This window comes from Streptopelia decaocto (genome assembly GCF_964273445.1).
Source record: "Streptopelia decaocto genome assembly, chromosome: 5".
Taxonomy (NCBI): Eukaryota; Metazoa; Chordata; class Aves; order Columbiformes; family Columbidae; genus Streptopelia; species Streptopelia decaocto.
The window spans coordinates 44,317,679-44,331,311 of record NC_138659.1 but is presented as its reverse complement, the minus strand read 5'-3'; the positions used below and the strand labels follow the sequence as shown (position 1 = coordinate 44,331,311).

Here is a 13,633-nt window from a genome sequence, read left to right as displayed (position 1 = left end):
TGCTGCACTTCAATACACTCAGTGTAATTATTCCATCAAGGTTTTGGCTAAGCTAGAAGGTGAGTTGAGAGCTGGGAAGGATTTCTGTAATCTGTACCTGTGAAGGCAGCACTGCAGAGAAGGACTTAGCAGTTCTGGTCGACAACAGGTTGACCATGAGTCGACAAATGTGCCCTTGTGGCCAAGAAATCCAGCAGTATCCTGGGGTGCAGTAAGAAGAGTGTGACCAGCAGCTCCAGTGAGGTTATCCTCCTCCTCTACTCTGCCCTGGTGAGGCACCACCTGGAGCACTGCATCCAGTTCTGGGCTCCCCAGTTTAAGAAGGACAAGGAATTACTGGAGGGAGTCCAGCAGTGGGCTACGAAGATGATGAGGGATCTGGAGCATCTTTCTTATGAAGAGAGACTGAGAGAGCTGGGACTGTTCAGCCTGTAGAAGAGAAGGCTGAGAGGGGATCTCATCAATGTTTATAAGTATCTCAACAGGGGGTGTCAGGAGGATGGGACCAGACTCCTTTCAGTGGTGCCCAATGACAGGATGAGGGGCAATGGGCACAGGCTGAAGCACAGGAGGTTCCATCTGAATATGAGGAGAAACTTCTTTGAGAGTACCAGAACACTGGAACAGGCTGCCCAGAGAGGTTGTGGAGTCTCCATCTCTGGAGACATTCAGAACCTGCCTGGACACATTCCTGTGCAATCTGCTCTACCCACCCCAACCACTCTGTGATTCTGTGATACGCATTTATTTATGAATGGGGACTAGAGTGGGGGAGTGTGATTGCAGTGCGAAATTAAATCATACAAGAGCTTCAAGGGCACAGGGTAGCCACACAGGTACATTTACAGATGAAAAGAAAAAAATACTAATAAATATTTCCCCCAATCAAGGTTTCCTTTTAGGAACTTGTAGTAACCCAGCTCAAAACACAAAACTTCTTTCCAGCACATGCTGTACATAAAGGAGGAGTTTCCCCACATGACTTCATACTAATTACCTACAAATAGTCATACAAGAAGAACCTCAATCCACTCATGCTCTTTACAGCTGTGATTAGCATTTTCGTTTCAGAATTTCTGAGTGACATGGCTTGCTTGGAATTCATTACTCAATCTCCCTGAATAATGTATGGAAACTCACTGCTAGTATGTCAGATTACACAGGGCCTTTACGTTGTGCCCAGGGCACCATGCAGCTGCCTATGACTTCCCAGAAGATCATCCATACACCACTACAGTTGGTCCATGAACATTTACAGATAGGTCACGACATACAGGCATTTAGGACATTTAAAAGGTATGCTTTTAGGCTAGAAGAAAAATGAGGGGATTCGCAAAGTTTCAGGATGCCTAGATAGGTGATTTGTCTGTAGGTGAGCAGGGAGACACTTTGTATAAAATATGGCAAAAATTATGGGAGCTCTTCTGTGTTCTAAACCATAGAAATTCCTATTATAACAGAATATGAAATTTATAGGCATCGGTTCAGTTTATTTACCTGTGAAGTATCCTCTCTGGTCTGAAGAATGAGTAATATACTAGTATGAGAAATACTATAGAATTGATTAGTCATGCTACTTCATCTTGTACAAGTAATATGAGTCTGGCGCTTGGGATGCTCTTACTGAAAACAGAATTGCCCAGGACTTACTCATCACAGGAGACCCTGAGCAGCTGCCTCCTGGGGAGCAGCAGGCAGCCCAGCATCGTCCCCACACTGCCTGTGATATAACAAATATGTAACTGATGAAAGCAAAACCAGAGTGCCAACACTTCCTATAATCACTGTCAGGAACACTAGAAAATGCAGCCAGGTGGAAGAAAGGGGAAGAACATCACACCTTTGGCAGTTTAAGACTGACAGTGGTAATACAACATTTTAGGTTGAAGTGCATTTTAGAAGTTAATTTACTTGCAACTGAGGTGGGAAATGGCTGCAGTGTTCAGAGGCACAGGGCCGTGGGGGACCCACAGTCCCATGCAGCACTCCAGATTGCCAGCTATATGTTTTTCATTCTCTATCCCAGCTATAGTACTTGATTTTTTTGAATTATTTTCTCCTGGTTCTTTGGTTTCATTTGATTGCTTTTCTGATCTTTTCCCCTCACTAATATTTAGCAGCTTTCTACACAATTTCCTTACATCGTCTTATCTTCATGACTGTTATTCTCTTTCTCAAGAGCTCTGCTTTAATCAGCTGCCTCGTACAGCCGTGGGTTCTCCTTGACTTTGCCCTGTGTGTAAATCTGAACAATGACTCTTTCAGGTAACACGTTCCTCTGTACTTAGTACAAGATGAATTACGCTGTCTGCACTCAGCTAATTCTAACAATAATCAGAGTTGTGAGACGTATTCTTTAGTATTACAGCTTTGCAACAGGAGTTGAAAGCTAAACATGGGCTGATAGCATCAGTGTAAACAAGAATCACCCAGAAATGAAAAGCTTCACAGATGTAACAAGACTAAAATAATTCCACCAGTTTTGCTAAGCAATAATTCTGCTGGAACCAACCTCAGAATAAAGAGTCTCTCAGATTCCTTTCTGCTTTTTTTGCAGTTTCACTACAGAAAAGGTTACTTGCCATTAGCGTACAGCAGCATTGCTGCATTAGGTAGCATAGGACGTTACGACATACTTATATGACATAATTGCATGTGACAGTCATCTGAATACACAACGTCCCACCAACGGAGCTAACAAGTTGTCAGATGCAAATTAGCATGTGTCACATTTACAAGTGAAAAACATCATTTTTGTACAATGAAACGTTTGGTGAAATACTGAAAAGCCCAGGGTAAGAACTTCTGTGAGCATCCCAAGGAGTCTGGAGTCCAGGGCTCCTTCTGGTTGTGTGTCAGTGCTGCTCCCGCGCATTTTGCCATCAGTTTGGTAGCGGCAATATGGAAGTCACGCTTCTTCCCAGAAAGGCCATCGTTCCTGATGTAGAAAGGAAAACTGCTAGCCCAATAGCATGTCTTGTGAAGCAACATATTCTGCATTCTTTAGGAACTGGGTATTTTCACCAGTCACTAACTAAGACAGCTCATCAGATGGGTTTCATGGGTATGTCCAAAATTCACTGATTTTTCATGTCTTGAAAATGTACACAATGTACCTTCTGAGAAATACAGAAGCAATGAATAAAGAAAAAATGAGCATTGATTATAAATTTGGAACATAAGAATCATTGGTTAAAATTTGAATCAATTGAAATATGCATTAAAACCCCAATAAGACTTAAACTCCAGCATTTCATTAAGTAAATGTGGGATATTTCAAGTTTTTGCAAACCAAATGAAGAAAAAAAAATATAACCCCAACAACAATCTGAATATTAAAAAATAATAATAAATTGAATAAAAAGTAAATAAATTGAATAAAAAAATAATTTCTGGTGTTTGACTAGTTAAAACTCTATGTTCACCATAACTGATGTGTTTATATGTGAACAAGGTAACAAAAGAAAACTAAATATTCCAGAAAAATTCAGCAACAAACCCCAACAACAACAACAAACCCCAAACCACAAAATAACAAACAAACACCCTCCCCATCATGAAATAACTATGGACTAACAGGAAAGTCTAGATTGTAAGATTCAATTAAAAATGTAATTGTTCAAAACTCTGACCTAGGAAAAAACAGAATTGGTAATCCCAAAACTCTCAGAATGTCTAATAAAGCCACAAATATAGAGAAACCAAAGTATTTATAAGTGGTAGATACTAGTGTTTCCAGAGAAGCTAACTACCGTGTGTGAGTGGATCCATCAGGAAACAGAGTGAGTTCAGTAACTGGAAAGATACTGGACGGACCGAGCAGACATATTCAATAAACCAGGGAAAGAGCTTTATCTCTTCTAGGCCACACACTTAGAAAAGAGGTTTTTAACAGAAGGATAGACTTAAATAGCAGAAAACCAACTATTACGGTTTTGGCAAGGAGTTTCTGGAAATGCAGGTAAACTACATAGCAAACAAACCAGTAAGTCCATCTGTACCAAGCTGTGCGCTAACATCTGCCCACTTTATAAATAAGATTTCATCACTGATTAGGTTCCCTGTTGACTACTTTTACTTTCCCCTAGAAAGTTCTGTAAGCCGATGGAGAAAAGATACAAGATTCTGGAGGTCTGTCTGATACAACAAAAATCCTGTGTTCCTTTTGGAGAGAACAAACGTGAACAGTGCATGGGCACAATGACAGACATTACGAGTAATATCCTACATAGGGTCGGCAGGATTTCAGTGACACAGAAAATGGAAAAGTGCAATAAGGTGACATTCTGGTAATAATTCAAAGTGTAAAAAAGAAAGGTAATTGTTTGTGACTGGAAGTTCACAATACAGGAAGATTTGTACAGACTTGGAATTTAAGGAGATAGGAGGGAAGAGTCATCATACCTGTCCTGGGGTCCTCAGGTCACATCTGGCAGACACTCCACTTGCAGAATCGCCGGAGCCTCCTCAGGCTTCAAAGTGAGCTTGAAAAAGCACAGCGCTTAAGGACAACTCAAGGTCTTCGTGCTTTTATCCATCTGTACAGTGCCAAAGCAGGTTTGTACATCTCACTGACACTTCTTGGGAGCTTCCAGGAAAACAAAACACCAAAAGAAAAATATTAGTTAATTATTGGCTGGAATGGATACATGTTTTTTTCTGTTTCACTACTGAGTGCACTGTAACTCCGTTTTGTTATCTTATCCTAAAAGCCCATTGTAATGGGTAGTGCCAGCTAAGCAGGAGGAAGCTGAGCATCAGAAATAACCAACTTTTCCCAATTTCGAGAAAATAAATCTCTAGTCTAGATTTATGTATATATACTTGTGTGCAACTCAATCAACAATAAGAACTTGTGTCCTTGTGGAGCTGTGGATTAGTTGATATGTATCAATTACCTACTTGTATAGCTACTTATATTGTGAAACGGCTCAGTTGTTCTCTGTATTTGGGTGCGTTTCAAAGGTGAGTTTAGACTAAATGCTTCCACAAATGCCACAAATACAGATGCTTTCTCTGTTACAGCAGGTTCTAAGATGCAAAGTGCCTGGCATGTGTGGCTTAGTACGGGTGTAGAACTCCACCAGGACAGGACCTCTGCATGCTGCGGCTGTTGTTGATACGACTCCGTGTGTATTCCTTGTGTAACAAATCCATCTGCTTGCAGATAGTTAAGCAGACTTTGTAACTCAAAGACTACATTTTGAAACCAAGTCCTTCAACTTTAAGATGGGGATGCATTAAAAAAAATACCTCATTTTAGTCATCTTCCAAAGTCACTACTTCCACTTGAATGACAGGCTCCAATTTGAATGAAAAGTTTTAAATTCTCATGAGAATTTAAAACAAAGGTAACCATCTACCGTGTTGGATTAGACAATAATCCTGTATTGCAGAACATGTGTCAGCACCAGAGACAAGCCCTCCTTTTCTGTTACATCGCGCAAAGGTGTCATTTCAAATAACTCGCTACTTGTTCAGGTGATACACGGTACCCTGCGTTCTGAACTGCCCATCACCGGTACCTTCTCACGGACTTTCCTTGTATCCGGCCAGGGAGCGCAAACGGCAAGTTGGTTGATTCAGAAAGAAACTAACAATTTACAAAGCAGCTGCCAATTAGCCAGACCTTAATTTTGCAAATTTATTTAGGAAAAAAAAAATTAACATGAGAAAATGAGAATACTTCAGTGTTACAACAGAGTATATAAATGTCTAGCAATAGTCAAATAATTTGATCTTTAAATACAAAATAACCACATGAACACCTAATATACAGGTTTCATCTGAATACATATTTATTAGATAAATATTAGGTTGTCACATCATCTAACTACATACAGTTTTGCAAGACTAAAAATCACAATTATTTTTTCTGACCAGTTTAAAGTATGAAATGATTGCATTGTACTGTACATACAATGTACAAACAAAGACAATGGCCATTTTTGCATGTTACTTCAGATTGTACTTTTTTAATTCTCCTCTGATCGTGATATCAAAAATTGTACAAAGTATGAATTTGGTTACAATTTTTTTTTCTTTTTTTTTTTTTTAATCCCCGTACTTTTCTTCATTATTTCTGTAGCACCCTAAAAATACACAGGTGATAGACTAGTACACGTAAGCTAAATATTACATGTAGATAAAACAAAACAAAGGATCAGAGTATATTACAGAAGTGAAAGTGAAACAAATGCTGAGACTCCACAAACGCTAACAAACAGGATTCATTTTCCACATAAGATGGAGCTTCAAGCTTTTTTTTTTTTTCCTGCGAAATAAAAACAATGCACATTCCAAGGAAAATGAATGCATTTCTGTTAACATGTCTCTATTTGTCATTTACATATGTACAGCTGTCCCTTGAGTCTCCGCTGCAGACATTGGCGTGTCTCTGTCAGTCCTATAATAATGTCTTGGCAGCAGAACTGTAGATCTCTGTGGGTTCTTTCCCAGATGAACTTCCATAGGGAAACAATTAAAAAGTAAACAAACAAAAAAAGAAGAAGAATAAAAATACTACTGGAATTTCATATAATAATTAAGCTTTAAAAGAAATGACTGTGATTACCCTATTTGCTAGTTTGTTTCTTTTTCTAAACTTTAATACGGCAGTGAACAGATAAAAAAAATAACTAGATTTTCATTTAGAAGCTTTTTCATACTGACTCCACTATACAGGACCTGATTTTAGCTGACAGATAAGTTTTTAAACTGTCTCAAATGTCTAATATTTGGGTGATGGGTAAAAATTGTATTTTCTCTCTTTAAGTTCTGCTTGTTTCTGTAAGCTTAAAAATGTCAACCGTCGACTTTAATTCTCTATTATTTTACACAGCAGATGCAAACACTGCTCCAAACATATTGCTAACATTTATGTGGGTTTTTTTCCCTTCATCCTTTCCAACAGGTACTTTTTAAATACTACCAGTAGGCAAAAGGTCAATCCTTAACATAGCTTGTTTAAAATATGATGTTGTGTTTAAGAAAAAAAATAATTTCAGGTGACTTAGTTGCTTGTGAATATTAAATAGAATCAATTAAAAAAGTTTGAGCAACCAGTTCCAACTAACAGTGAGAAATCTTTATTCCCAAACCTATGGCTTAAGAAACTCCCTGCCCTCCCCCCTGCAACAAAAAACCCAAACTCTAAGGGCATAAAGTCAGTTTATCATTAGCCAGCCCTGCAAATGACTTCAATACCTACATAAACAATGCAGCAAAAATACAGGGGGAATCTACTACAGTAAAACGGCTACAAAACACATCTGTAACTGAAGAACGGTCTTTCTGAGGAATTGTGTGATAGCAGCACCACACCATGACCACGTGTTACACCAAGGTATCTTTAATATTCTGCAGAGTACTTCTACAGGTTGTCAAGCCCACATAATAATAATAATAATAAAAAAAAAGACACTTCTAAGCAGAATAAAAAAGTGTAACTGTTTCCCTCCCCCACCCACTGACATCCCTCGGTGTTACCGTGCCCCTTTTTCAGGGACCGGAGCAGTGACATCAATGCGGTCCCTCAGAGCTGCTGCTTGCCTTGGTGCATCGTCACCTGTTCAGAGCTGCTCCAGGTGCTCAGCTCCCCCAGGCAAACAAACCACATCTCTGCCACCACCAGCCCACAGTCGCCCACAAACAGGGAACATCGGTTGGTTACTTGGGGTTTTTTTTGCCCTAGGCAATCTTTTATAATTATGTTTCCACAATGAAGCTGGGCCCCGATTGTCCAGGTACTGCCTGGTGTATCAATTCATTCATCACATCAATGGATATGAAATCTGGGCTAATTTATCAAAAGAAAATGGGGGGGAATTAAAAAAAAAAAACAAAAAACAAGCAACTCCCTTATTCTGTTAAAGAACCCTCAATTTTCTTTTTTTAAAAAAGGACCCATATTTTTCTTCAGACAAGGTATTTAAAAACACCAGCAAAAGTATAACCAGATCATGAAAATGTTGAATATTATCAAAGACAATACTAAAATATTCACAAAGATATTTACAATAGCAATTCTTAAAATAATTGATTTTGCATAATGAACAGCGCCTTTCTTAAAAAAACTCGAAACAGGAAAAATATAAGTGTGGGACCATCTCTACATAATATGTTTGACAGATTCAATACTCCTACTGGAAAATAAAAGAACTAAACTGCCATTTCCTTTAATATCTACAGCAAGGTGCTGCTGACTAGCATATATATATCACGACGCATGTACAGCAGTAGTGGGAAACGTTAACAAAAAGAGCAAAATAAAACAAAAACCGCAAAGAATTTACAAATATGACTTTGGTGAGGAAAGCAAATCCAGAGTCGTAAGCACAGAGCATGCCATTTACAGCACTGCAAACTAAACACAGAGGGCTAGGAAGCTATCTAGTCAAACCGACAGGAAGAAACAGAATTTCGCCTGGCACTTCAGTTTAAAATGTATTGTGGTGAGCAAACGGCGGGCACGTGATTGGATCTGTGATGAGGAAAAGGAGTAAGGTCAACCTTTGCTTTAGTAACAAAAAGGAACAAAACCAATAACTGTACAGTGGGCAAAAGCTGAAATGTTGCACCACAAGGGCAAAGTTGGCACACATGCACTTCTTACACAGCTACTGTACATCATTTATTAGAGAGAGACGAAGAGCACAGAAATGGGCACAGAAGCAACAGGAAGCTCATGCAGGAGCAGCAACCACACGAGAAGCACAGATCACGGGGCAAGACAGTGATTGTGGCAGCAGGGTCTCTCGGGGGCAGTAGGAATCTACCAACAGTTACTTATTCTCCCCACACCCAAGTCCTTCGGGAGAAAAAGCTCATCCCAGCAGTTAAAATAAAAAGAAACTGAAGGAAGAGAAAAGAAAAAGGCTGAATTATCTGTAACAGTCACGAAAACGGAACGCAAAGCAAAAAAGAAGCTGTAAGATGTCTGTCCAATGTCAATGCCCCTTCTCAAGCTGATTATTAAAAATAATTATGCAGATAGTGATGCTACGCTCCTCCCATCCTGCAATGATTTCCTGGCTGCCTTCAACCCAGCTTGTCTATGTATTGTGCAGTACAGACAGTGACACAAACGCTCAGGGCACTGAAGGCTGTGGGTAATAATCAGGAACAGTTTGGTTTGCATCCCCCCCACCTCTCTTTTCCATTCCGTATGGCATACATGGTAAAAGATCTGTTACAGCAATCTCAACAGCTGGATGTTAATGCAGCCACCAACAGTACTGATTTGAAACCAAAACCACAAAAAAAACCCTAAACATCAGAAACATTTTTATTTTTCCTGGGTGCTTCCAATCTGTGTGTTTGGCCAGAGGGATCGTCTGCAAAGAGGCGATTCAGATTCCTGCGCTGGCAGAAATAGCGACACCCACGGCTGCAGCCTGGAGATTCTCAGGACTCCGCCACTGAAGTCGCGTTAGCTAAACTGCTGGCTCCTTCTGACGGGCCTGTGTGTCTTCCCTATCTTTGCCACTTGACTGTAGGATTTGTGCTTTTTTTGAGCTTTGTATGTGTTTTTGTTTTTCTTTTTGTGTGTGGCCAGGACAATCACTCCAACACAAACCTGTGGTCGGAGAGGGGCAGAGGGGAGGTGGGGTGGAGGGAGATACAGTTTCAAATAAATGGAAGAACACACATTGGAAGGACACTCTGAGACGCGTCAATTAGAGACAGTTCCATTTTGTTGCCTTTTCTTCCCTTGCCAAGATATGGTTTTGCCAAGATACTTCACACTATGTTTATCACAGAACTCTCTCTCTAGAGGATGAACAACAAATGGGGTTTCCAAGAGCTGCACAACTGTCTCTGCTGCTTTGTCACGTGTAGCACGGCAGACTCAGAGATTACTGCATTTAGTTAAGTTTCTGTATTGTTTCTCCCGTCACTTTCGCAGTCTTTGAAGCTGACAAAAGCAGTTCTGAGATGAAGAAAGCAGGGAGTGCACCACTGGATCAAGTTGTGAGTTTTTTCTTCTCTTGTGGAAAAGGAGTGTTAAGATTCCTCGCTGTGCAGCCACACACGTGTGAACAAGTGAAAGGGATGGGGGAATACATATGGTTTCAGTTGTTCTCAAAGAGAGACAGAAGGTCATCATTGCTATTGCTTGGCAAATCAGGAGGATCCAGGTACGAAAGTAGCTCATCTGGATTTGTGAGTTCTGGAAGCAGCTATAAAATATAAAGATAAAAGGAAAATTACAGATAACAGAAACACAATTAAGAAAAAAAAAAAAGGGATTAAATACCACACATTCCTGGAAACTGGATTTCGTATGTATATATCCAAATAAACCAGAAGGCCGTGACACAAACCTAACACCCAAAGATGGTACAGTATCCGCTTGTTTGTGAATATCTATGTGACTCAGTTTTCACCTGTGAATCACATTACCATCTCAATCAGGGTTTCTCAGTCCACCTCCCCATCACAAAGTTCATCAATAAACAAAGTATATTTCCTGGCCAGGGAAACTGACAAAAACTTCTCCATAAATGCTCCTTACGTATGTTAGCTTCATATAAAACACTGAATAAAAACCTGAAACCTGCAGTTTGAGCAATATATTTTTGAGCTTTAAAGGAGATCAAGCATTACATGCAGTTCCAGACATTTTAAACAGCCAGGGGCATAACACCCTCTCCAAGAGAAGATGCACTAATCTCCACAATGTTTTAAAGTATCAAAAGGAATAGTTGTGGGGTTTTTATTTACATTTTTATTAATGCTGTGTTTCAAATAGAAAATTTAATTTTTTGAACCATCACTCAGATTCTTTTTGACCTGACAGGTAACAAGCAAATCTTAACTCCTGGGCTGCGTAGAAGGCAACGTCTTCTGCTTTATTCTGCATCTTGCCATGTCCTAGTCAAAAGTAAACATGTCATATATAAAAACCACAAAAACCACAGGGAAGAGTTTGTAAAAAACTCCCTTTATATTCAGTGTTGTGTTAAAGCAAAGACAGAAAAAATATGGACTGCTTTAACTAATGTAATAGTAGGTATAAGAAATTCATTTTAAGTTGTTCTATGTTTTCAAATACTATAAAACTAAAAGCTTGACTACATCACATCTAGCATGCAAATGTTATATTTATATGCTTCTATTACTCCTGTGGAAATGCAGCTTCATCTTCTAATGTTATATGGATCAACACATTTTTCAATAACATAAATATGAAATGCAAAAAGAAGTTTATTACTTCCTAAGCATTTTGAAAAAATGCAATGTCAAGTTGACATAAACAGAATTTCCCAGCAGGAATGCTTTTCTTAAAATACCACCTCCTTTTATTCATGGTAAAAATGCTATTATCATAGTACTAGACTAAAGACATAAGGCTTTTAAATGCATTTCACCTGCTATCATAATTTTTTTGAATACCTAGTATAGAAGCCCAAAAGAAAACTGCAGTCCCACCAAATGTGTACAAAGTAAAAAATGGTTTAATTTGCCCTCGGATTTTACATCTCAATTCTTAAAAATTTAACATCGTGTCTCTGAGACTCATTCTTGTATATGGGGGATATATATATTTTTTTTTCCTGGAAAGGTGGAAGTTTTAAACAACGTGCTCAGTGTGTGTAAGTTTTGAGGGTGACCTTGCCTTGCCTTGGCCAGAGGGGCCAGGCAGCACAGCCGGGTGAAGCCAGAGACCTCAGGAAGGACGTGCTGGGCTGGAGCAGAGCTCAGACACCCAGGGGTGGGCGAGAACTCGGAGAAGTGCACCCTGTGCTCCTGAAGCAAACACTGGAGAGGTCTAAGCAGTCATTTGAGTCTCGTGTCTCTGCTGTCTGAGGTAAAAGCGTAGGTCACCTGTATCTGTACCTATACAAGGTATATCCTTTAACCCAGGTTAAACCTTAGACTGCATCACACTTAAGTCCTAAAGAATTAATGTGACTGTGTTAGCAGAGAGAGGACCAAGTTGCCCATGGTAAAGAGTCCCATATGGTTTGCTGTACAGGACTTCATTCAGCCTGGTTCCACAACACAGACATCAAAAATTAAATCCATTAAAATAATCCACTCGATCATGATTGAGCTCACAGACATTTCAAAGAACTATATTCCTCACACTGTACAGCACTTGCCTTCTCATTTAGCTAAAATAATTTCAGTCTCCCATTCAGAATTCAGCATGCCTCCGTCAGTGATAACCACACTACTGTGATAAATGTACAGGTTGTTCTACTTTGCCTTTCACTGAGGAATGGGTGCCTGACCCATAACGGCACACTTCATGTTGCTGAAGTATTTGAAGGAAAAAATCACATTTTAATTTAACCCATTAATATTTCTCATCCAGGGTCCTTAAGGGTTCAGACCTCTAATTGCCACATGAACTATTGTTCCCAAAGGATGTGCACGTGACCGTGTTGTGTGGAACAGCAGCAGCCTGCTGCAGAGAGAAGTCACTCCACGGAGCACTTTTCCTGCAACAGGAGCATCCATCCCTCCCTTAACCCTGCCCCCAATCAGGCTGCCTGCCCGTACGGTGCTTACGTGTGACGGGGACAACGTACGGATACGGCAACAGTAAATACAGATACAAATCCAAGGCACAGAGGTGAACATTTCTCTCAAAAAACTACACTGTGCAGCAGCAGACTTTGGAACAGACAGAAGCTACACGCATGGGAACGTACGACTCAAACGAAAATCCATCCGAGCGCTAAGGAATTTAAATATCGGGAGGTAGGTGGTTAACCAGAGCGATACCTCAGATAAGTCGCTTCCAACTCCACTGAATGGATAGTAAGAGACGGAAGATTACTTTTGGCCTTAAAGCTAGGTTTATCTTTGTTTAGTTGTAAGCTGCCTCCCATAGTGGCTAAGGAGACAGAAGACGCCCTTATTGTTCTATTTTCCTACATGGCGTAGCGGGGGGAAGGACTTGTGCTGCTGATGGATGGACACAGCCTGATTTTGGCTGCAGGGAGCAGAGACAGTGCCATGGGGTGGGCCAGCACAGACCAGAACCACACACAGCTGCGTCCTTCCTTGTGCTCAGGCACTGCGATGGCTTCAGGCTCAGGAGGAGCACCCCAGAGACCCTGCCAACAAGGGGAAGGCAGGAGATGGCTCCCAGCCCGGTGCCTGAACGGCCGTCTGAAGAAACGCCTGCCTCGGTGCTAGGAAGAGGCCATGTCTCGCACACCACGCAGCTGCTCAAACCAGAACCGTTCCCCCAGCAAGCCAGGAGCGCCCTGTCACCTCGGCTGCAGCGCCCATGTACCAAGCATGAGAGGATGGCATGTGCTGTGGAAGCGTCCCCGTCCCCCGCCCTCCCCGCCCTCCCACCGCAATGCGAAGCAGACGCCACGGCAGGCAGATGATAGTATGACACAAGACTTACATCCAGCGAGGGCTCCGGCATGTCAGGTGCTCCCTGTCCACCAGCCTGACCCTCTAAGGCTGAGGAGGGATTAAAGGTCAGGTCACTGTGTGGATGGTTGCTAGAAGCGGCCGGGGGCGGCTGCCGGGACTGCTGGGTAGGAGGCCCGCTGTGATGTAATGGCTGCCCTGACTGGCTGCTGGGGTGAGGGACGTGCAAACCTTGCTGCATGGAAGTATGGGACTGATCAGTGCTGCCGGGATGAGGGATCTGCGGAGGAGG

The 13,633-nt window shown here is 41.0% G+C and overlaps 1 protein-coding gene across 11 annotated transcripts in view; it reads right to left on the bottom strand.

Moving 5' to 3' along the window:
- Window positions 1-5,624: 5,624 nt before the first annotated feature.
- ZMIZ1 (zinc finger MIZ-type containing 1) overlaps window positions 5,625-13,633 on the bottom strand; it is a 346,761-nt gene continuing 338,752 nt past the window's right edge. For 5 of the 11 annotated variants that reach the window (XM_082053542.1, XM_082053538.1, XM_082053544.1 and 2 more), the window contains 2 exons: window positions 13,373-13,621; window positions 5,625-10,181 (listed from right to left, as the gene is read on the bottom strand). In XM_082053542.1, coding sequence (XP_081909668.1) covers window positions 10,074-10,181; window positions 13,373-13,621 — 357 coding nt within the window. In that variant the 3' untranslated portion in view covers window positions 5,625-10,073. The remainder of the gene's footprint in view (window positions 10,182-13,372; window positions 13,622-13,633) is intronic. The other 6 variants (XM_082053546.1, XM_082053545.1, XM_082053540.1 and 3 more) reach the window with 2 other exon arrangements.